This window comes from Accipiter gentilis, chromosome 21, assembly GCF_929443795.1.
Source record: "Accipiter gentilis chromosome 21, bAccGen1.1, whole genome shotgun sequence".
Taxonomy (NCBI): Eukaryota; Metazoa; Chordata; class Aves; order Accipitriformes; family Accipitridae; genus Astur; species Astur gentilis.
The window spans coordinates 8674868-8700217 of record NC_064900.1 but is presented as its reverse complement, the minus strand read 5'-3'; the positions used below and the strand labels follow the sequence as shown (position 1 = coordinate 8700217).

Genomic DNA, 25350 nt, shown 5'->3' with positions numbered 1-25350 from the left:
ATTTGGTAAAAGGGTTCCTTGGCAATTAGTGACAGCAGACAGTGCCAAACCATCCACTGCTGCATAACCTCTGCAAAAGCAATCTGCGTTCGCCATTTACACACCTAAAAATCTGGCTCTTCTCCCCCAAAGCCGAGCAGCACTGATCTTTACCTCCGTAGCTGTAGACCCAGCACGCACACTTGCCTTAACAGAGTCTTCTTGTTCGGGACTACCTCAATTCTAAAATGAAGATCAGGCAAGTAATAGATTCAGGGTTTTTATTAGTTTTCCATGTGAGCATTACAATTTATAATACATCATATCTAGTTTTACCTCCACCATGAACCTAATTTAGTACATCATGGTATTAGTAAAACCAAGCCTGATAAGTGGGCTGAACTGCCGACTAGCATCTTCATATCCTTCCAACAAGGCAAGCTAGAATGTCAATCACTTTACAGACATGTAGGTAGTGTTTCCCAAAACCAACCCAGCCCCAAATTAAACTAGGAAGCGTATACAATCGAAAGCAGGAAAGAGTCGTCTCGTTTGGTCGTTCCCCTCCCCCCAGAAGAATTTAATTAACAGCTACCGTTCTGGAACCTCAATTAAAAATCCCGGAGGCCGTTGGGATGGAATCGTAGGTGTGCCGGTCGCCCGTGTCTCCGTGTCCGTGTCGGTGCCGGTGCCCGGCGGCCCCTCCTTACCGGTAGCCAGGTCCAGGCTGGGTGTAGCCCTGGGCGCCGAAGGGAGGCCGGCTGCGGGCATAGGGGTTGGGCCCGCTGGGCGGGGGGGTCATGGTGCTGCCGGGCGGGGGGGTGAAGCCGGGCCGCGGCTGGTAGGTGCCCGGCGCTGCCTGGGAGCCGGGGGGGCCGCTGTAGGGAGCGGGCTGGGAGGCCTGCGTGGTGTAGGGCTGCGGGGGGTAGCTGCCCCCCGGGTACTGCGGGGGCTGCTGCGCCGGCAGCTGCTGCGGCTGCCCCGGGAAGGCGGCTGCCGGCGCCGGGGCCGCCGGCTGGCTGTAGGCCGGGAACTGCTGGGCTTGCTGCGAGGGGGTTTGCTGCTGAGGGTAGCCTGCTGGAAAGGCAAAGAGCGAGGGAGGGCGGGGTGTGAGAGAGAGCCGAGAGCCGCGGGCGCTTGCAGAAAGACCGTTTGTGGTTGGTTTGTTTGTTTACAGCGGCAAACACGAAACAACGCAGTAAGCACAGAAAAGGCAAACCGAGCAGGCACTGCGAGTTCACCTGCCTTTCACGCAAGCGCGCTGCCCGGGTTTCGGTGCGCTACCGTGGCAGCACGGCAACGCTGAAAACAGTTAGTATAAAGCAGTTGTCCCGCGACCGATGAGAAATTAAAAACAGACAAATAGTATTTTACCATCATGTCACATGAAAAATAAAAAGTCTTCACTGGCACATGAGGCAAAACGCAGTCTTTCTCCCAAATAAAAACTCAAAACTAAACTGTCACGAAAGCAGTGCCAGGGTTTAATATAAGTCATACCTTTTGGTTAAATCATGGGTGTTTTCAGTTCTTTAGGGTTAAATATGAAAAAGTTGTGCAGGACAGAATACTTTAGTACAAAACTTCCATTTAAACATGTCCCAGACTTGATTTTTCTGTATAAAACCAGCTTCCAAAAGGAATTTCTCTTATTGAAAACTTCAGAATGACACAAAGTCCTTTTATGAAGAAATAGCTACTTTTATCCATCATGAAACACACCTGCAGCTACTTGCAATGAAACCTCTCCAGTGACTGGAATCCTGTCAGCATTAAACACCAGACACACAAATTATTAAAAGTGCACAGCCCTAAACAGAAAGAGTAAGGATTGAAGAATGCACTGGAGTAAACTCACCTTGAAACTGGGATCAAAATTTACTCATGAGACAAAACCTCTGAAGGGTCCATTTTTACTACCATGAGTAAATAGCCACATTGTTGCCTAGTAGATCTACAAGAGTGGGAATGGATCCTGCTCAAACCCAGGACATGGGTTTGAAAGGAGACCAATACTCATGGGAACAACAGCAAAACAAACAAAGCCCATGAGTCAAGATCTTCAAAGGCTGCTGTCACTAGGTCCTCAAAGAAAAGACTGTTTCTGAAAGATCAGGTTAATAGCGAAATAAGTTACGAGAAACAGAGGAGCCCCAGATCAGTTCTGGTGGTGTTTCATTCTTACTTAAAGATGGTGTTGATTAGAATGCAGAACTCACATTGTACTACAGCTTTCACAGGAACTTCTCCAGTAAAATAATGGAATAGATGATGGTAGGATATGACTAGAAGGCAGATGGAAACTCCTCCCTCCCCACCCTACCCTCAGTTTGTAAGCCTAAAGAAAGTCAGATAGACCCTTCTACTTCCAACAGGCTTGTTACTTCTTCTGAAATTAGACTTCAGGAAGTCTGTCACTGTCTTCTAATTACAAATGTTGGGGTGAGACATCTGCAGAGAACAGGATACCATTTAGAGACCCAAATCAACCAGCTCTCGCACAGTGCACAGGAACAAGGGCTGAGGCACCAACCTTCAGTTCCAAGTTTTCTAGGGTTCTTATCCAAGACAAACATAGAATTCCTTCATAAGCTCTCCAAGTGTTCTCCTCTACATCAAAACTGATGCACTCCCACTGTATATACTGCACACCAAAAAAAGGCCATATGGGCTCTATTCTGAGTCACTTAATTGTACGGGAGTCTTCTGTTTAGTTTAAGGAAGATTGTTTAAAACAAGGAATGATAAATGCTTTGTAGCATTTTCTAAAAGTATTAAGCAACTTGCAATTTGTTATGAAATCTGCTGTAACAGGTTCATCCCTGTGCTAAACTGGATTATGATTCCTAGCATATACTATGCATTATTAAATGCCAGCTGCTTCTGAAGTAAGTAACTGAAAGTTTTGAAGTCAAGTTTATTTTGAGTATATGCAAAAGCCAGCTTTTCATATTTGCCTGCACATAAACCACTACTGCAGTAAAATGTTCTTCTGCTAAAAGTTGGCTGGCACCTTTACTTGAGGTATCAGCAAAATCAACAACCAAAAAAGCCTATCACTTGAAAGTTTCTCTGAAGTTACAGTATTTATAATAGTTAAGAATTTCCTAAATGACAACTCTAGTCACCATTCACGCCACTAAATTTTGTACGTGGAGATCATTCTAGATGCAAGAAATAGGGGCCATCTTTATATACCAGAGATATTTAAGGAAGGTAAATTGGGATGTTTTAATCACTTACTTGCTAGAATCCCAAGACTGCAAAAGTTAATCCTGAAGACAGCTCATACTTCAAATGATTCATTGTGCCTACCTTTCTAACAAGGCATTCTGCTGATTAATAATGAAGTCTGCTTTTAGTCACAGTCAAGTAGAATTGAGATACCAGAACTCCAGCTACATATTAAAAATATAGACAGCTACAGTGTTCTCTTACTGTAATTTTTGAATTGTGCCAGTTCCCACCAGAACCACAGGCACTCGGGCTGCTCAGCACCCTGACCAGCCCCCCAGGTTCAGGAACTGAAGCTCACAGGGTCAGGCACTGAAGGGGAGGTTCTACAGCTAAACCGACGTTTGAGAGCGCTGCTTACCTGGGTACTGCATACCGTACTGCTGCTGAGGCTGAGCCTGCGGCTGCTGAGCAGGATAACCAGGCTGTTGGTACTGTTGATACATCTGACCTATGGATTAAAAACATATTTAGTTGAAGCCCAGTACCCTAGCTCTATTATAAGCACACAGTGAACAACACTCTAACAGTTCAAAAATCACAGAAACACCCCCTCACAACGTGTAAAAACTTTTTAAAAAAATCTGAATGCAGTGAAATTTGATTACCAACTGAAATCAATCTACAGATTTTAGCTTCTGAACCATATCGTTCTAAAGACTAAATGATATTTATCTATCTCCCACAGAATCAACAGTTCTAATTTGGTACGTGAGGCTTACTGTTTCACATTTTCAGAGGAGGCCAGAAGCCATGCACCTTAATTAGTGCTATTCTGGTGGGTAACAGAGCAGGAATTTTTAAACATCTTGATAACTGCTCCAGAACTTACACTGTAAATTAAAGTACTTCAAAAGTTAAACACATCCTCAGATTGTCTGTTTATGTTAGGTTTTTAAGACCATTTCTGCATCAAAGTACTGTAAGCAGAGTGGTACATTATTTATTCTGACCACATTTTCCAGATAAGTCATCCATCTCTTAGTATCTGACTTGCTGTAAGCTAAGTTTTCTTAGGGGCCCCGGGGGTACACACCCTAAAGCAAAAATAAAACCATACATTCTTAAGCTTGGATATTCCAATTCAATGCTAATTTTTCCTAAATGCACTGTTTCCAATTTCTTGGCAAGAAGAGGCAGAATATTTGTTTCAACTTAACCTATGTGCCCTGTTTAGGCTTTATGCTTCTGCTGTTTTTCAGTTTAGTAACAGGCACAGTCGAAGAACAAAACCAATTATCTGCCAAAACTAAAGCTTAGCTGAACTGAAGCAGACATGGAAACTTTACTACTATAAAGTGTTATTGTACTATTATTCATTCCGCAAAGATCAGCAGACTGTGTAAATGTACTGTAAGCTGTATCTTCTGAACTGCACCAAGACAAAAGCAACTCGGCTCTGCTCCAAGTCCTCACAGACCCCTGTGCACACTGCTTTAAAAGAACTCCTTATTTCTTCTATTCTCTGTGTTACTTGCAGCTGAAAGCAATGGTATTTTACATTCACACTAAGGTTCTCCAAGTATTTTACAGTGGTGCAGTTGTTCAAAATATGATTTGGTATGCAATCACTGTGGGATGAAGAGAGTGCTAAACACAAGGCTTGAAGAGAATTTAAGCCTGTTAACTTGATAATTAAGAATCAGAAACACAGAACACATGTTTTCTGTTTCTTAAACTCAGTTGTTAAAGGGAAGTTCTGGAAGAAGGATGCAGAGGCTGCCTGTCTCGGGATAATTCTCTACAGGCTAACACAGAGACCACACTGGCACCTGCTGGAAACCCCAGGTAAAGGGATAGAAAAGAAACGGCATTAGAGTTTTTCCAGAGTGTTTCAAGAAGGCGTGCTGTCTTCACCAGCGCTGAAGCATTAGTGAGGAGCAGAGAGGTGCTCCAGTGCCGTTCAAGAAAACAGTCTTAATTTACAGCCAGGAATGCAGTCAGAGATCCTATGGGTCCTTAAACACACAGACTTTTCCCTCTCACTGGATTTTTACTCTGAAAACAAGATGAGCTACAGCATCAGTGTCTGGTTTTGTACTTAGCAGTGCTTATTGCAGTCAAGGATCTGCCAGCATCTACCACTGTTCCTGTGCACTGAAACAGCCATTTTAACTTGTTTCAGAAAAAAGACCGAATAGGTATATTCATACAACATTCTTTTCCCTAGAAGATCATGAAGTGCTTACATGAATGAACTTCTACATCTATTTCAGCAAAGACTAGAAAAGTGTCCACACTTGGTTCTCATCTGTGTTCAGCGACTAGATTCAGTGGTAGAAAAGCACAGGCATGCCCCAAGAGACAGCACTGTACTGAAACATCGTTGTTGTATTGATTTAATTCAAACTAGAGAATGCTTAAAACTTCATCGGGGAGGCAAGCCATTCATTAGCATCTGCACATAGTGCAGTTAGGTGACTTGGTATTCATAAATAACACAACTGATAATCAATTATAATCATCATAACATCATTTATTGGCAAAGAGTGCCATTAAAAATAATCCCTGATATACCAGTATGATTGATGTGTGATCAGCATCACCATTTTACTTAAATCCTCAAAATACTGGGAAGGTGAGGAAGAAGCACAACTTGGGGTGGGGTTTTTTTGTTAAGTAACTAATATTTTAAAACTAGTTTTAAAACTAGTTTCTAACAAGAACATGCTCTGCACCCGCAGTGCCTTTTGTGTGAGCCAATCCTGTTGAAAACCTAACCATCAAAACGTATCCAAAGTTCTGGCTGGGCCATGGCCCTGCACTGGTTCTCATCTTGGCTGCACAAGGGACAGCAAGACAGGACAAGACAGCACAGGTCCCCAAATTACCACTGGACCAAGGTGCTATCAAACAGTGAAGTATGGAAAGCTACTCCATGTCTCAAAGGAAAGTCTCTGAACACTTTGGATAAAAGCAACTTACTTTATGAAAAAAACTCCAAGGCTGATAATCACACATGGATTACCCAGCTTTGGTAAGAGACTGCTATTTACCATATGCGTACAATACACAGCATAAGCACTCCCACTAGTATTTCTGATGAACAAAGTGCAATAATGACTTCTAAGCTCTTCCTAAGAGCTGAACCATCCTATTTTATCCATAGGGTGAAGAAAATATAATCTATACTTAACATATTTCAGTGGCAATAATAAAAACTGCATAAACTACAGACCAAAACCTTCATTATTAGTACTGTTGTACTTTTACACACAAAAAAAGAAGACTTGGGCAAAGGTGTAGTACAGTTCAGTGGTTTGGGTTTTTTTAAAAAAAAAAAACAAACTCCAAAACACTATACTTTCCTTGACCCAAGTTTTGAAATATCATTACATCTACTCTGATACATAAGCCTAGACAACTTCTTTCCCAAGTAAGGTGAGTTTTGCTGAAACAAGTACTTTTTCCCTTCCCTGGTGTTAGCAGCCATTCAGGATTCCAGCCTAGTGCTGCTAATGCTCTCAAGTGTTTCACTTTTCTGCTTCAGTTCTAGTTTAACATCAACACTTAAAACCTCATACCTTATTGTATTAAAGTAAAAGTAAAGCAAAAAGACTAAATTCATAAAATGCAAATTCCATAGCTGAGAGTATATTTTTCAAATATTAAGTTTTCTGGCTGCTGACAGAAGAACCTGAAGCACTTTTCCAAAAGTTACTTCCACACACAAATGCCAAACAGTTTTATCTTTAAGCTACAAAGATGCCTCTTGCTCTCTCTTTATATCACTTGAATAATTCTTAGGGAAGCAAGCGGGGGGGGGGGGGGGGGGGGGGGAAGCGCTAAGCAGCAAAACAAGTGTTTTGTAAGCTCCACTGTAACCAACAGCATTTGTGTCTGCTTAAATATTAAGCCTAACTACAAGTTGCTCAAATACTCTGCTCGCTCAAAATGTTACTGATGCCCTTCAGGCAAGACATTCCAAGTGACTGTGGATACTGTGATCACCCTCAATAATGCTTCTCACATGTGTCTCAGCAGTATGTCACTATAGAAAGCAGCAGAGGGTTGTAACTTGTTTCTACACCAACACAGAAACAACTTTATGTTGTACTTCGTACGAAGGTAGAAATACCACAGCAAGTCGCTCCACAGACATTTTCATCCAGAACTATGCACGTCTGAAGGCTCAGCGCTCTTAGAAAATACCAAGAGGAAAATGATGCCCAAACGTAGCAAACCTCTGAATAGGTTTATTTTTATAAGTCAAATAACATGCAAAAGGGCATAGTACAAAGGAATCTGAATATCAGAGTCAAGACCTTAAGGTTGAAAGGAGAGCCAGCTGAGGGTCTCAGGGGTTGCACGGGGAAACTGCAGTGCATGAGATGGTTACAAGGTTTAACCCGACTAGCACAGAGCCCTACATAATGAAGAAGCAATGCAATAATGACTTTGTTTTGTTAGGTAAAAATGATGGGTAAACAACATTTTTAATTCATAGTAGTCAAGCCAACAAACTGTTACTGAGTGAAAGCCTGACACATCACACAGCATATGATACGAACTAAGATCTTCAGATAGCTTTGAAGTGCAGCATCTATAAATCTGCCTTACAGTAAAGTGAGCACGGATGCAAGTGAAAAACAGGACCATGAAAATCCTCCTCGTGTTACATCACCTACCCTTCTAAATAAAGCTACTGCTCCACCTGCTGTTTCTATATTGAACAGCACCTGAGGAAAAAAGTTTTTCTGCCCAGTGGCACAGATTAATCTGTAGTTTGGTATTGACTTTGGGTGTGCTAGTTGGAGTCATAGCTACGATCACTCAGACACCATCATTCACATCTTAAATAGCAGAAAAACATGCTGCTTACCTTCCACCTGACCAGTCTGTGGCTGTGTTCCAGGGTATGGTGGCTGCTGTGCCTGGACACCAGGGGGGTGGGCTGCAGAAGAGGAGGAAGCGATGCTGTCCGGTGTTCCCGATCGCTCTTCTGCAGGGGCACTGGGTGGTCCTAGAGGAGAAAGAACAAAATACTGTATGTGAAATGAACAGTTTGAATAAAAACAGCCTAATACAAGACCATTACCTTGCAAAGTTTTTAACATTTTTTCCAGTTTTCCATAGATTTACATCTGAGAGTGTCACATCCAAACTAAAACTAAATATATTTGCACATCTAAACTCTCCTTTGAAAATACTGGGCGGGGGGTGTGGGGGGGGAATTTTCCACCTGTCTTCTAGGTCACTCAAATTTCATCCTTCTAAGGAACATGACTCATTTGTGGGATAAACCCCACCATGACAACATGTTCTTTCCACAGCTTCAAGTGTTAACCTTGCACACATACACTGAAGACTTGGTATGTTGGGACAAAACACGCGCCTATCTACCTATTCTTTCTCATCTGGAGCAAAGGTGAAAGGCTGCATGAAGCTGTAGTGTTTCACTGTGGCCCACATGGGCACAGGCAGCAAAGTGTTTTACCAATAGTTGTATGGCACGTGAACAGAAACCCTGCAAAGAAGGTTTGAAAAATCACACTCCCAGACAGGATATGGCAGGCTTCAGCCTAAAAGCAATTGTCAGCTTTCATAATTCTGAAAATATTCCAGCTAGCACCCAAAGAAAGCATGGAAACAGAGAATTTAGATTTTCTCTACATTAGCGAGAAGTTCTGAAATACACATGTGAACAGGTATAATACACTACAATTAAATGCAAAATACTTTGTTAGAAACAAGGGATCTTAAACCTGGATCTTTCCAGCTCATAGGTATATGAATAGTACCTATGAGACAATACTTTCAATTACATGCTTAACATGAAGCACAAGTACTAGAATTGCTGCAAATTCACTTTCAATTTTAAGAATGTTACACTTACACACATAAATATGCATCCAACGAGCCCTTAATTGTGTTTTCATGTTACCCTTATTAGGGGGGAAATGAATCAAATCTGCCTACTTCTGGGTTTGCCTATATATGCACAACTGCAGGATTATAGTTTTAGAAATGGGATTTTTTACGTCCTGCTTAAATGGTCCTCTGTGAAGTTCTTTGTACATTCAAAGCATGGTCAAGTCAGTTCACTCTATCAGAATAATTATGGAGACATAAAAACATTGAAGTATCACTGATGCTATATTGCTATATTAACTGACAATGAGGCTTTGTACCAAAAGACAAAACCACTCCTTCAAAAATCAGCTCCAATTTGCTGCTAGCTGTACTTCATATTCTGTCACTTCATTGTTCAGAGATAGCCCATTTTACGTTTTCAAGTACCATCAAACCTTTATCTGATTTGTGAAATAACGTGCTGTGACAATACCCAAAACGTGCCATGGAGGAAGAGATCACTCAGCAGGCCTGATCCACGTAGCAGTACCCCAATCTGAAGACAACCACTCTGCAGATACAACTTTGGATCCTGCACAGTCACAGTCACGCAGTGCAGCTCTATTCCTATCACTCCACACTTTTGCCAAGGCAGCTGTACTGTAGAAACAAGCTCCAGTTGCTATTAGTTTGCCCATCTGTATCATTACTTCACACATCATACAAGATTTACTTGCTCTGAAGTTGATAGTACACAGCAAATCCTGTTAGCTACAGCAGTTTTATTTTCAGATTTCAATGCTACCTTAAACCTTGCCAGATCCATGCAGATTCTGTGCAAAATCACTTCTCTATATTCTGCATCACACTCCCCCATTACATTCTACGTTGCTTTTCTAACTTCAGTTATCCTGTCTTAAGTTGACGGCATTCAGTTTAGTATAATCAGTTTTTATATGTTTAGCACTCTACTACTAGGCAGGGCCAACAGTCATGCAGCTCTTCAAGAAGAGTAAAAAAGTTGACACTATTTACTTTTTAAATGAAACAGAGAAAGGGTGGGGTCATACAAAACATTCTGACTGACCCAAGCAGCAGAAGCACAAGCCAAGAACAGGAACTGCAAGATCAAACCCTAAGGCAGAGTAGTGGATACTGTTTTTCTATCACTGGCAGATACCAATTAAGTTACTTTACACAATAGCTTTAATTAATTCAAATAAAATATTTTAAGCCATTTTCTACTTCAAGCTAAAACACAATGCTAAAACCAACAGCAACATTTCAACATTTTGTGTACAAAAGTTAGCACACGCAGTTAACACCACTTTAACATACCACGTTTTAGGATTCTGAAAAGAAAGAGTGAACACAGAACACAGCTTAATACATACAAAATACAAATACTTTGTCACAAATCAAGATTTGAGTCATCGATTATGAACAGGTTTTGCCTTCCTTTTCATAAGACATATTCTTATCTTACCTGACACCTGATCATCTGTCAAGCCAAATGCTGACATGACATTCTTGCTGATTTCATCCTGGTTCTTTAGCGGATCAAATGCAGACATGCTTGCTGCTATAACTTGAGTAGATGGCTTAACATTCGAGTCAGCAGCAGCAGGCTTTTCTTCCCTACCATCTACAGCATCTACAGAACAAAATGCCCAGTTATTAATTCTTGAGAACTGAAACACCATCATACATATATATTGTACTACAGCAACTTTAAAACTGCATAGTTGTGGGGTTCTTTTAAGTGTTTTAACTGTTGAAATGCTTATGTTAGGATAACAGTGATGTGTCTGAAACTGTGATGAATCACAAAGCTTAGGTTTCATTGAACAATTACTTAAAGATACACTGACACTGTGGAGTATCAGTATCACATATCACTTTGTCTTAGATTCAAAGGTACAAGGCTCCTGCTTCAAATTGTTCTTGTATGACTTGCCCACAGAGAATTCAAAATGAAGAAAACTTACAAGATAGGTTCCAGTTTATTATAGTGTTTTATCAACTGAAGTTTTTCGTTTGTTCTATCCCATTCTCCCCAAATTCTTCCTAAAGCTGACAGGTGAAGTTCATCCCTTTGCAATTATGTTAGTAACACTGCATCACTCAGAAACCCCTTGCCTAGCAGAGTGCTACATTTTCTCTTAATGGAGGACGTGCAGATAGGGTTTAGACCAGCTAGTTTTGTTTACATGCCAAGATCATCACCCTAACCTCCTTCCAAATGGTTTATAACCAGAATCCACGCTATGCCACTGAAATTAGTAATTGCTTATATTGTAGGAACAGGTGCTGGGATTTTTTAGACAACAAAACCAATAAAACCTCAAAGCGTAAAATACAAAAGTAATATTTCCCAAAAGAAAGGCTGGAGTTCCTGGTTCACCTCTTTAATCAGAACACTGTACTCCATGACTTTGTGTCATTATTTTCTGTGTCCAGCTTATCCAAAATCTGTAGTTAGGCACACAGAGGTACAGTTTTTACAGTACAACAGCCCTAAACTAAGAGGTCAATGCCTCAGAACTGGGAGAGTAAGACTTCCTTCCCCATTTTCCCCTCCCCCCATAATCCTTTCCCACCCCTACCTGCACCCTTGTGCTGCTTACCCTGAGACAGCTCTGATGCTGGTCTGAGCTCAAACTATGTGGATTCAATTTCCTAACCTGGCAAAAAAAGTGGATATAGTTTTTGCTGAATTCACTTTTTACTGTTTTAGTGAATCAAACTCGCCTAGCAACATGACAAGATAAGCACCAGAGCTAGCCCAAAGTAAGCAGCGGGAGTGTTCAGCTGGGAGCAAGAACTCCTCAGCAACAACAAACTATTAATTCAGCTCAAAGCCCTCTCAAAATGTCGTTGTGATTCACAAGTGTTAGTTACAGCATTTTCATACATTGCAACAAAAACTCAGACTTCGAAGTTTTATTCCAAAATTAACTTGGTGCTTTACTCCAGATAATTTGAACAAAAATTTTGCCTCTGAAATAACTGAAGCATTAAAAATTAAGTTCTGAAACATCAAGCAACAATTAAGAATGATCACAACCAGTACTCAAGCCTCCATTTTTCACTTTGTTAAACAGCACGCAACTCTGCAAATCAAACCAAACAATTCATTGCCAGGCTGCCTACCACTTTCAGGCAGATTACTGGAAAGCTCTGGTTCAGCTGGTGGTTCTAAACAGTCCAGTAAACGATTGACTTTATTGCGAAGTTCTATCAGCTCTCGACGCAGGTATTTCACCTGATTAGATTCTAGAGGTCTTGGTTGTCCATTCACTGCAAAACAGCAATTAGAGGAATTTAGGACTGTAGTAAAAGTTTGACATCCAGTTTAAAACTTTAAAGGAAAAAAAAAAAATCCCAACTTTTACTTACTTGTAGTGTCATCCTCCTCTGTGGAGTTCAAAGTGACAAAGCTTAGTCAATACAGATTGAACTCATTCTAGAGCTTACTGTTCCTTTAATATAATCTCAAATTCAGCATAATCCGCAGTACCAGAACTGCAGAGTAAAGTCTCCAGTAAATTTCTGCATTGTTTACTCATTTCTATGAATATACCCTGAACAATACAAATATCATGCTTGGTTGTGGAAAGCTGTCCCTTTAGAAAGTGCCTTTAGAACTAATGCAGCATACACAACACTGCTGCAATTCATGAATAAGGGTAGTGTCCAAGTTATAGGCTGCTTGCTATTGCTCGGAACTGTGCTAATTTACCAATAGTAGCTTGAAAATAAAGAACTATTTTATACAAAAGCCAAAGGATAAATGTTAGAATCTATTCAACTTTAAGCAATTAATGTTAAGTTTTTAGCCGTATACCAGTAACACTGCAAGATAATCATCACCTTAAACTTCTCACGCACCTGTGAAGAAAACCCCACAGATGCTAAAGAGTGGAAGATAACATGGAAAATAAAATGAAGAAAAAAAACCATTGACCACATATATATGTATGCCAAATACTTTAAGCAATCTTATAAAAAGAAACAGTTTCAGTTTCTGTAAGTTCAGATGTCACATGAAACATCAAGAGAGAAAATAAACATCATGTATTAATCCAGTATTTTTAACTTACTGATTTCATTCTTCTGAGATGACAAACTGAAAGGTTTTTGTACCTTCCAGTGAAGCCCACTGCCTGAATTTTAATAAACATTATTGAAGAAAAAGACAAACAATCTTCTATACTTACCAAACAACGTCAGCTTAAGTATCCTACTGCATTGAATTGCAAAGGAAAGATCTGAGCTATCAAAAATTGTTATAAGATCGCCATCTGAAAAGAACATGAAAAAGTTACATTAAAAGCAAAGCCCGTTAACCACTGAACTTCACACTAGAGCAGAACATTAGTTACTTCATTACTCAAAAATAACTTTCCCTAGTAACTTCAGAATCAAATAGGGGAAAAAGTTTATTATTTTAGCACAAGAGTCAGTGTGCAGGGAAATTATGCACAGAAGGCAAGAAACAAACATGACTGGCTCCAAAAGGGAGTCTTCTGACATTAGCGTCTTGAAAGTTCCATACAGCTCATCATTCTTTTATGTTTACATACAGGATGAAACATTAGAGCTAAGAGTTCACAAAGCCCAACACCAGAAAGAATGATGCTGCTGGTTAAAGTTATATGCCTATTTCAAGAGGGTCCAAAACTATGATATTCATAAGAGTCAAGAGAGGTGGCACAAGCCAGTCCCAATTCATTTTTTAAAAAACAAAACACGCACGTTAACAAGGGAAAATTTCAAGTGATTAGAACACTTTCTCAGGTTATACTCAGAACACTGAGGTGCAAGACTGATTTTCAACAAGGGAATGAGAATAAAGTTCCTATGTAAAAGTGAATAGTAAAAATATCTATCAGCCTTAACACACAAATAGGAATGCAGACATCAAAGTAGTCAGAAGAAAACTCTCTCAAACCAGGAATTTGACATGAAGTGTCAACTCTTAGCTGTTTATTTTTGTGTGTCAGATTTCAGAGAAACTCCCATCCCGATGCATCCTAATGAATTTGCACATTGCTACCAGTCACACAAACTATGTTAGAACTGTTTGGGATCCTTTATTCTTAAAATACAAAGGGCTATGCATAAATCACTGAACATGTTTAATCCTATTAATACCCAAAAGAAATACCAAGTTCCCATTAACTCTGGTCTCTCACAACTTTTAACCCAAGTCAAGACAATCCACATTAACATCTTTGCTTACTCAGCAAGATCACAGATAAAACAAGACTGTTCTCTTTGACAGACAGATTTTCTGCTGTCTTAACATATTCAACAGATTATTAACAGATTAAATGAATGCAAATTAGGCAGCGCAAAGGGAACATTGGGAACACGTTATCAGAAAAACGTGTGTACTGGCAGAGGGAAAGAGAAGGGATAGCTGGACCACTTCCTCCCAGAACAGCTTGATGACTGGGAACTGAGATGAGACACTATCTAGTGAAGCTTCACCTTCAGAAGCAGCAGCATTAGACAAATGACACACAGGTTGGAACAAAGGCAACTCCAGGCTGCCAATGTTCCTCCCTAAAGCAGTTACAAGGAGGGCCTGTGGACAGACACAGAAACATGTTTTTAATTACCAGATTACTGCCTAAAAATTCTGAGCTATTCCTTATGCATTGGTGACAAAGTTCCAGCTGTAGAAAAGTTATGGTTAGAATTTTCAATTAAATGAATGCTTCAGTACGAATGGTCATAAAACACATGATGGAAAGTTGAAAAAAACCACAAAATTTGAAGAACTACGTGCTCTCATTTTGTCATACCCGACTACAAGTAACACCTCTGCAATGGAAGGCTTTCTTAGCACAGTACCATTAATAACACATAACAATGCCTGTCAGTCTTCAAATAAGTCGCTTTCTAACAAAATAAACAAGAAATCTTACAAATACTAACAAACTGATGACATATAAAATAATTTTCAAGTTTTCCTGAAAGAAATATTGTTGTCTCCAAAGTCTTTTTTTGTATCCAATGTCGCATTTGCACTTTCACAATCTCAAAAAACAGGTTGATACAGTATCAGTCATGGATTCACTGAGCAGAGACTGGAAAGTCTCCAAGAATAGAGGCTCAAAACCCCACTCAACAACCTGCTCCAGTGACACACTGCCCTCCCGTCCAAAACTCATGCTCAACCTCTCAAACTGCAGTTTATGACTGCTGCCATCTGGTGCTACTGAGAAGAGTTTAGATTCAATGGTCTTGGCAACTCCCGCTCAGTTAGCTGCAGGCTGCTGTTAGCTCTTGCTGTTAGCTCTGCCCTCAGCCTCCTCTTCAGCACACTGAACAAGCCCAGCTCCCTTAAATGCTCCCTGTAGGCCACCTACCCTAGGCCCCTCACTGTCCTCCCAGCATCCTGCTGGACCCTCTCCAGTTTCTCCAAGTCTTTTTAGCCTGGGATACAGGCAGCAAAACTGACCACAGACTTCCTGGTGGGGACTCCCCAGTGCCAGGAAGGGGAAGGTAATAGAGTCCCTGTCTGCCATTATGATCCATAACAAGACTTATACAATCAGACCTCAACAAGTAACTATATGAAAGTTAGTCCTTTCTCTTTGGCAGTAAAGTGGGGGGTGGTGGGTGGTGTCGTTGTTTAACCCCAGCCAGCAACTAAGCACCACACAGCTGCTAGCTTACTTCCCCCCAAACCCAGTGGGATGGCGGAGAAAATCGGGAAAAGTAGTAAAACTCGTGGGTTGAGAGAAGAACGGTTTAATGGAATAGAAAAGAAGAAACTAATAATGAAAATGATAACACTACTAAAATGACAACAGCAATAATAAAAGGATTGGGATATACAAATGATGCACAGTGCAATTGCTCACCACCTGTCAATCAATGCCCAGTTAGTCCTCGAGCGGCAATCCCCCCACCCCCACTCCTTATACTGGATGTGACGTCACATGGTATGGAATACCCTGTTGGCCACTTTGGGTCAGCTGTCCTGGCTGTCTCCCGTCCCAACTTCTTGTGTCCCTCCAGCTTTCTTGCTGGTTGGGCATCAGAAGCTGAAAAATCCTTGACTTAGTATAAACACTACTTAGCAACAACTGAAAACATCAGTGTGTTATCAACATTCTTCTTATACTTAACTCAAAAACATAGCACTGTACCAGCTACTAGGAAGACAATTAACTGTATCCCAGCTGAAACCAGGACAGGGGGCTGGGGGGAGTGTTACCTCCAGCTCAAACACTTCCTCCAGCTTTTCAGTATCCTTTCCTAAATGCTGATATCAAAATCCACTGGTGTTTTAACACAAAGCCCTTCTAGTCCGTATTCTCCTGATAACACAAAAAATGATAATTACTTCTCTTGCCAATGCACAACATTGGCAGACCATCTGATGATGCTTTTCTGTCGCACCAGTCAATACTCAGATCCACTGCCTGAACAAGGGTGCGTGTTCTAAAAAGTTTATCCTGCAAAGCCAAATGAAAATGTATATTAATACGCATGGTTTACATGGACTAATGTCACCCAAAAGAATCCATATCATTCCATATTATTCTCCCTCACCTATTTTAACATTTAGGTTGAAGTCATTAAGAATAATGATTAAAGTTTCTATTTTAAATTGCTAGCAGAAAAAAAGGCTGAAAAGCACCAAGTACACAATCTTGTTAGATGCATAAAGTCAGTCCTATGATTTCTACTGACAGCCATCAAGCTATTAGCCAAGTAGAGCATATGCTAGGATTTAAGGTATATGTATATGTCAAGCCATGCAGAAGTCTGACAATTTAAGTATATGAGATTTATCAAACAAACTTTTCATTTTAAGGAATGTCAATGAAGCTTAATTCCTGTTATTGTGATATAGATAGGAATAGAAAATGTTAATTATTTTCTGTTGAGAAGTAAAACACACTTTCCTTAAGATTCTCTATTAACGTTGTTATTTCAAGAACTTACCTTTCTCGTTTTTACTAGAGACATATTTTTCAGTCTCTACAATTTCCCCTGTACCCTAAATATTCCCTGCTATGCCAATTATAATTTTTTTTTTAATCTTTAAGTATAAGCTAATGACTCCCTTAACTTACCAATGGACTGGAAAGTATTTTAGCATTAATTCTGCTTCATCATGATACATCCCAATGTTTATGACATTAGAAAACAGAAGAAATTAGAAATGTTTAAGACATTAGAAATCTGCCTCAGTATCCTTGGCCCTGCCAGCTATGCTTCCTCATCCACTAGCTTCATCTACCCGTATGTTTATTTTCTTAATTCCATTTGGAAAATAAATTTTAAAAAAAAAAAAAAAAAAAAAACAGCACAAAAAAAAAAAAAACAACAGTAGTTTTCCTTCACTTTGGTAAATTTACCAAAGATAGAGACATTACTGACTAGCACACCACCTTGATTACATGCAGTATGAGTTAATAACTCATCACTGGCTCTGACACAAAGACATCAACTTCTACTACAAGGTAATGAAGAACAAGAACATAAAGCCCAATCTCACATCCTGCACTCTAGTTTTAAATTCAAGCCTAACTTAATTATTTTTAAGGGTTTTTTTTTAAGTTTAAGTTTATTATTGGATCCATAGGGGCTTTACCATATGTAACTTGATAATATGGTGTGCTTAAGATGCAATTCTACCCTTTGATTCATATAAATTCACTGCTGCAAGGTACCACAGACAGTGCTAAAGTTTCCTAGTGCTATTAAGAAAAATGAACCTGAATGCTTCAGTAATGTAGCTCTTTTACTATACACCAGCATAATTATCACAGAGTCTTTGATCTAAGAGCCTTTGGATTTTACCACTTCATTCTGAGTTTCACTTTATGAATAGCACTCCTCTGTCCCAAACTAAGTAACTTATCCATGCCCCACACTGACACTCAAAGAGGAAAAACCTTCCGAAGCACAAGTCTTTTTCTACCCATCTCAAATAAGGCCCTTTTCATTCTATGGAAAGCCCTTCATTCTTAAGGTTGCATTTGTTTAGCACTAGTGATGGAGATTTTCTTTGAAACAACCAATGTCCAACAGATTCAAACCATCACACAGAGGAAAGATTACTTTCAATAATATTTCAGGTTAAATTCAAAATTACTTCTAATCTTTACTGATAGAGGAAAACAATCAAGAATCACTACTACATACATCAAGTTTTCAAAGTCTTGAAAGAGCTTGCATTAAGTCATACATGTTTATTCACTCCTCACCTTCAAACCCAGTTTATCACTGAAAACATAGAAAAATGGTTAAATGAGCAGACAGAAGAGAAACCTGCCATAGCATCAGCTTCCTGCAACAGCAAACAATGAACTTTAAGATAGGTGATATTTCAGAAAAACTGGAGGAAATACTTGGTTAAGACAGCACAACCACAAGAGACACAGCTTCTATTGTCCTATTCAAAGGATTTCACAAGAAATTACTTACGTTTGCCAATGAATTCGGACAATTTTGAAGAGGTGAGTTTCAGAGCTGTCCATACATAAAACATATCAGAGAAAGAGTAGTAATTAAACTTTACCTTCATCTTTATATTTTATTGTGACTTCATCATTGCTCAGAAGTTTTCCTCTAAAAACTCTCTGCATCATTAGCACCAACTCATCATAGGTGATATCTTCATTATGAATAGGAATTCTCCTAATATCTTCCCCAAGCTGAGCTTTGATGATCAGCTTCCCACTTAGGTCCAGCTGCCCATTCATGGTGGATTCCTTATCACCTGCAGACCTGTTAACCACAAACATTAAAAACGATTTAGAAAACTAAACTGTTAGTTATTTAAATGTATCTCATGACAGTTCTGAAGCTTTCAATCTTTGGAAAGCATTACTGTTAGGAAGCTCTCCAAACTCTCTCGGACACATTCTACGATGCAATAATTTCTCAAACAATAAAGTGCATCATATATTAACTGAGCTTATGGGCAAAGAACAACTCTGTAAGATCCGCCATTTCAAATTAACAGTTCTCACAGTTCCCAGTGCTCAGAATTTAAAAGTAAAGATTTTTTTTAAAGTCAGACAGCTTTTAAATATGTGTGACATTTAGAAATTTCAAACTTGGGTGGTTTTTTTCGGTAAGATACCAGCTGTAAACTGCCACGGAATAAAGCTATAAAGGTACTGATATTCCCTAGGATTTGCTTTTGAGATATACGTATACATCTCTCCCTGGGAAAGTGAAATTGCAGCAAAAGCTGTCAGCCTTATAACATTATATTGGCTACATTATCACCTCACTGGATTATCTTTACATTCCCCATAATTACGATAACCAGCAAAGGGCTTTTGTTTTTTAATTTAGGACGACTGCCAGAACAAAAATTATTTCAAAGATTATAGGTGGTAAGGTAGCTTTACTAAAGGGATCCAGTTGAATCACGCATTATTTCATGAACAAATAAATGAAGAGTTAAACATTAGTTTTATCCTATGCATGATCAGAACACAGTGAGGGTTCCTTTTTTGAAATTTTGACAGAGATGTTTTAACCAAGATTTTAGATTTTTAAAAGCTGCTCAATAGACCACATATTAGCTACTCATTAGGCTCAGAGCCATAAATTTGTTATGCAGTGTACATGGTCAGAACAGTCAGTTACTTTCAGTGCTTTAAGAGAGGTGGACAGCCGGTCCAACTTAAAATTAAGTGCAACAAAGCCATCTTGTGCCCAAGCAGCACAAAGTGTATACTTCAGAGTTACATCTTTAACACTTTATATAAGACAATTTAAAAATTATCACTTTGTATGAGGCATCTCTCTTGTTCAAAAACACAAAGGCTTTATGTTTAAAAGAAAAACAGAAACTACAGAGAAGTTACTGAGCAGAGGAATGAAAAAAAAAATCTCCATAGCTAGTCAAATGTCCCCTTCTTTCTTCACTGTTTTGGACAGGACCAAAACAATAGATCTGCAATGAGGAGCAATTAAAGAAGCAGTTATCTTAACATCTGAAGTACAAATACTGGAGATCTTAAAAGTCAGCAACGCTACACATCAAAACTGACATTTCCAAAGTCACACGCAGGCAAGCATGCTGTTCGTTCTCTTGTGCAAAAAGAATTCTTGGTAGAGATAGGCAGGTACTTCTCCCTTACCTTTAAGGATGTTACAACACAGTGCTTTATGAGAAAACTGAATTTTGCTTTGGTCAGTCTATTTTTAAAGTACTGCATTGAAAGTTACTTCTCTCCTACCAGAGAAACAAGATGCTCAGCTAAAGCCTTTGATACATCATACTTTGATGTACCTATATATATTTAACTCTACTGTTTCAATGGCAATGTTTTGCATTAAAAAGATGTAGTATGATGCTATCTCTAGATTGCAATTCAATTTCTGGGTTCTTTGGTAATTAACTTAATATAAAGCAAACATTTCATGCAAATCCCTTTGTTTAGCCCAATGATATCCAAAAAAAAGAGACAAGCAACTATTGAATAAAACTCATTCTCCTGAACAGACGTAACAGGAGGTAGGTGGATACAGTCTAACTGCAGAGAAAAGGGACCTGCAATTAACACAGCCAGGTTGCTGCTGCGACACTATGATGAAACAGTGAAGTTTATAATATCGTTAATGCTCGCTAATGCATTATTCATGTTTAGCAACATAGGAGTCTTGACTGCAGGCGCATCAACTCAGCCTAATTAACATTTTAAGTTGGTGGTAAAAACATAGGGGTTTGCAGAAGTTGTTTGTTTTTATTTAAAACATTAAAAAAATAAAATGGCATCCACCCACAGGTTTTCTTTCACCTCCTTTCCAAAAACATTCATTTATCATTACCTTGTCTGTCTTACTGATGCTAGATTATTGGACAGATTTCCCACCTCACTTCAGGACAGAGTTAGGATAAGCCGCCATGCACTATCAGTGTCAGAAAACAGGAAGCTGCATCAGAAAAAAAAACCAAGAAATATTTATTTACAGTCACACTTCCTTAGATTTATACACTTCACATCAGTCTTTCACTTTAGAACATCTTAATGAATATACCCAACTAAAAAAGTGACTGTTTTATCCATAACCTAACAATCAGATTTACACTTTTTGAGTATTGTAGTTTGAAGTTCCAACAAAAACAGATCTTGAACAAGAGTTTTAATTTCATAATAGAAGCAGTTTATTTTTTCTAAAATTTGTACCTGCATGTAGGAATTCCCAACAGTAATGTGCTCCTTTCCGACAGTGATCTTCCCCAACAGTCTCAAGATATTAATTTGTATGGCCTCCATCTTAAAACCCCAGGTTAAGTTAAACAAAATAATCTTTGATGGATTTAGCAGTACAAAAACCTAGAAGTCCATTTCTTAGCTTAAGGCTGAAGCCTCTGTGGCATTAAGTGGCATGTCTTCAAGGACAGACTGCACAGCATTAGGACAGACTACCAAGAGGAAAGGAGTAGTAATGCCACTTTCCCACAGGACAAGCCACCAAACTGGGCAAGAAGGAAATGCAGTCAGAAACATATAACCACTTAGAAGTATGATCTGCCCTCAACTCATCTTAAGATTATGCTTTTTCTGCTGGAAAGCCTATGTGATAGGCTGTGTGACGTTTATGCAGTCCACCCATTTATTACACAAGTGCTTAATGCCCAGAGCTACAAGACAATGATTTAGTATACAGACCAGTCCAATGGAGAACATAGCTGTGTTCCCCCCTCCCTCCTGACAGGTGTACCCTACTCAGCACTCTTCTCCTAGTCTCTCTCTCTCGCACACATGCTTAATCACAAACATCCATGATGTGATTTTTAGATGATTCGCTGCTAACCAGAGAGAAAAAGTAGGCTCCTCTCATTCACATGAAATTGGGCTTCCCAGCTCTCCTCTTTCAATTCAACTGGAAGTAAACTGGAATGGACAAGCATGAGACATACAGGATGGAAGTGGAGAACCAGCAAACCCCAGAGAACAGACAAAGCCCCTCTGGTTCTCATAGGCTAGCAGCTGCTCCCCTCACCCTGGGTGTGAAATACGCACCTTTAAAAAGGGCTGTACTTGCTCCTGACAGGTACAGGGTAAGGCTGTTGTGACATATAAGCAGGTGAACAGGAAGAGACTACTTTTCTGACTCCTCACTCACATTTTATGAAATGAGTAATACATGAAGATGGTGCCCTCTTCACCCCAATCTTGCTACAGCTCCAGGTAAAATTTACCACAATGGGCAAATATGGGATACAGATAATGCATCTAAGAGTAGTTTTAACTTAGAGGGTTCATTTCGCTACCATCACCTGTTGTTTAAACATTGGAGCTGGGCAATGGTTCTACTTCTTTACTGTTACAATGTAAGCTGCTTAGAAACTGACAATAGTAAGAATCGAACCTCATCTGTAATTCCTAAAGATACACATTTTGGTGGACACACCTGAGCTCCTGTGGCCTTGAATGCATCATTTGTATCTTTGTGCAAGGAAACCAGCTACTGTAATGTACTTACAGAACTGTAATGTCTTATTTACCAACACTACTCACAGAAATCTGCTCTGTGTCTATCAACGATTACAAAAAGGTAACATTTAAATGCATTTAAATGCACCGTTTTTTGTCCAACTGTTCTCCATTCTGCTTGAAAGTGTCCAGTTTTTTTAAGAGACCAATTCTAAACACAGCAACTACTTGCAACTGTTACAGAAAACCGTGTGAAATGTTCTAATTATTGAATTACACAGCACTCAAGCTTTTCTTCCCTGTGACATAGCTGAATGGATGACTCCCTTGAGAGAGTTTTTCAGACATCCAGAATGCACACTAATGAGCTTTTTAACAGAACCAATCACAGCGTCTACCTTCTTGTGAGGAAAAAAACAACCAAACAAAAAACCACTAACGTCCTCCTGTTTAAGAAAGAGTATTTTCTGTAAGAATCACACTGACATCTTTCTAACCTTTCTAGTGTACCACATGCATTTTGGAGGTGCAGATATTTTCCTTCCCTCTTGGCTCACTTTCTATTCAGATCATGCACCAATCTGAACGGTGCATGTGGACAGGGACTGTCCAATCTAAGTCAGTCCCTTCAGGATCCCTTCTAAAGCAATGATGTCATAACCACGTTGGATTTCACTACCCTTTTTGCACTGCACCAGAGAAAAAACAGCCTTGCCTAAGCGAGGGATGATCATGCATTCCCGCTTCACTTTTTCCTCTGTCAGAACAGGGACAAGGAACAACAGGGTGAAGCATACAGAAACAGGGCCAAGCAGCACCGCCCCCCAAACCCCACTAGACGGAGGTACGAGTTTTCCCAAGAGAGCTGGGGCGGGGGGGGGGGGGGGGGGGGCAGAGAGGAGAAAAGCTCTCTTGGGTTTTCTCCAGTTCCGATAAGGGCAGGCCCGAGCCAACGGGGAGCAGAAATCACGGCCATTCCCTGCCGGGAAACGAGGAGTCTGCGGTTCCTCTGGCTCCCAAGGGGAAGGCGGCTGGGTGAGCAAGGGAACAACCCCCTTGGGGAGAGAGGGAGGGAGAGGAGGCCTCCGCTATCCCTCACCCCCGGTTCCCCAGGCCGCAGAGGCCGGGGGACGGTTTCAGCCTCCCTCAGGCGCGGCCGGGGGGACGCAAGGGGTCTCCCAGCCTCTCCGCCAGGGGCCGCGTCGCCCCTGGACCCGCGGGAGGAATTGGGGAAGGGGGGGGGGGGGGGCTGACCCCCAGCACGCGACCACCCCTCCCGCCGCCTTCACACACGCGGCAACGGCTCCCCCCGGGAACAGCGCGGGGAGGGGGAGGCCAGCGGCCCCGCTCTCTTACTCTAGCTTCTCCGCGGTCCCGCCGGTGGAGGTCCCCCGCCCCGTCCGAGCCCGGGCACGGCCGCCGCCGCCGCCCGTACGTGGCAGGGGAGAGAAGGGGCCGGAGCGACGGCTGCAACCGCCGGGCCTGCGCGAGCCCGCCCGCATGCGCACTCCGGCGGCTCAGACGGGCCGGCGCCGCAGCGCGCATGCTCCGCCCAGGGCCCCGCCTCCCCTCTCCCTCCCCTCGGCGAACGCGTTGGCGCTGTGGTGGCCCGGCCCGGCCCGGCCCCGGCCCCGCCCCCCGCGCGTGTCACCTCACGCCTTGCTGCCGCCAGCGTGGGCTTTAGCTCGCTATAGGCAGACGTGGGGGGCAAAAACCTTTCGGACTCTTTTGTCCCGGGACACAAAAGCCGGTCACCTGGCTGACGCGTACCCCTGAGGTAAGAGTAAGGCCCCTGCTCCCGGCCGTGGGGTTCGGGTGGAGCGCTCTCACAGAGCCAGTCGTTTCCAAACGCAGGCTGTGACCCTCGTGGGCGGGCGGTGCTGGGATGAAAAACCGGCCGTGAAATTCCTCCGTGACTGTCAGGCGCCGCCACCCTGACGCAGAGAGCCCGTTGTTCCTCCGACAGTCGTTGCCCTGGGATAGCACCGTCCTTCCAGGCGCTCGCTGCCGTCCTCCGGCCTTGCATTGGAAGCTTGTCCGCCTAAGAGAGAAAAACACGAACCTGAAGCTGATTTCCTGAGTTTTGTCTGTGAAAGATGCAGGAATGGACTCCTAAGCCTGCCTCTCTGGGAGCTGCTGGGACCGGCCCTTCTGCTACTCTAGGATATTTGAGATTTCTCCTGCCTTCCTTCGTTCATCAGTGAAGCTACACGTGCTAGTACATATGACAGAAGTACCTACGCAGAGCTTGCTAAAGCACAACCGCAGTTAGTTATTTCCTGGAGTTAGAGATGCCTCTGAAAAGACGCCTTTTCTTTAGTGTCTTGAAAAGCAAGGCTTCCAAATGGCCATGGCTGCTGGGACAAGAAAAAAGTCGCAGGAGTTTGATTTTTGTAGTATTTGTCTTTGCTTAGAGCTTTGTCCCTGCTTAGAGGAGTGTAATTACAAGTCCAGCTAGCAATAACCAGGTGTTATTCACACTGCAATGGTGGTGAAAAAAGCTGAATATGATACATGTTTTTAATTCAATATTTCCAGGAGGAGGAGGGGCGTGGTTCAGGAGGCTTCTTTGAAAAGTATTAGAAAATACTTAGAAATAATTCAGGCGTTTTAAATGAAAAAAAAAAAAAAAATCATCTCTGCTTTTAAAAATGTAGGAAAGAGATCTGGAAAATAGGACCTTTCAATCCATTACGTTCTCTGCCGCTCGTATTTCATACCTTTGTACTGATGATTCAGTCCTTCTCCAGTACATTTCTTTATCAAAGCAGTGTTTCCAAAGCGTTAGCAAGAAGAAACTTCGTGATCCTTAAAGCCCACATATCACAAAGAAAACCAAAGTTCACTACCGTATGAAGATCAATATATTCCACGTGTAGATAAGAGCTGAACTATTGTTCCTTGTATTCCT

The 25350-nt window shown here is 41.1% G+C and overlaps 2 protein-coding genes across 3 annotated transcripts in view; both read right to left on the bottom strand.

Moving 5' to 3' along the window:
* Nucleotides 1-246: 246 nt before the first annotated feature.
* Nucleotides 247-23977, bottom strand: TFG (trafficking from ER to golgi regulator). 2 transcript variants are annotated; one of them, XM_049824558.1, is made up of 9 exons: nucleotides 23796-23977; nucleotides 20827-20931; nucleotides 18557-18765; nucleotides 13227-13310; nucleotides 12160-12306; nucleotides 10493-10660; nucleotides 8036-8176; nucleotides 3575-3664; nucleotides 247-1053 (listed from the first exon to the last, which is right to left on the bottom strand). In XM_049824558.1, exons 3-9 carry the CDS (start codon nucleotides 18738-18740, stop codon nucleotides 686-688), a joined length of 1182 nt encoding a protein of 393 aa, XP_049680515.1. In that variant the 5' UTR covers nucleotides 18741-18765; nucleotides 20827-20931; nucleotides 23796-23977; the 3' UTR covers nucleotides 247-685. The 2 variants fall into 2 exon arrangements, with proteins under 2 accessions (XP_049680515.1, XP_049680513.1); XM_049824556.1 differs by having other exon boundaries at nucleotides 247-1056; nucleotides 23796-23976.
* ADGRG7 (adhesion G protein-coupled receptor G7) overlaps nucleotides 23797-25350 on the bottom strand; it is a 22229-nt gene continuing 20675 nt past the window's right edge. Inside the window, 1 exon segment of the mRNA XM_049824240.1 lies at nucleotides 23797-24480. Within this exon segment, the coding sequence (XP_049680197.1) occupies nucleotides 23797-24480 (684 nt within the window).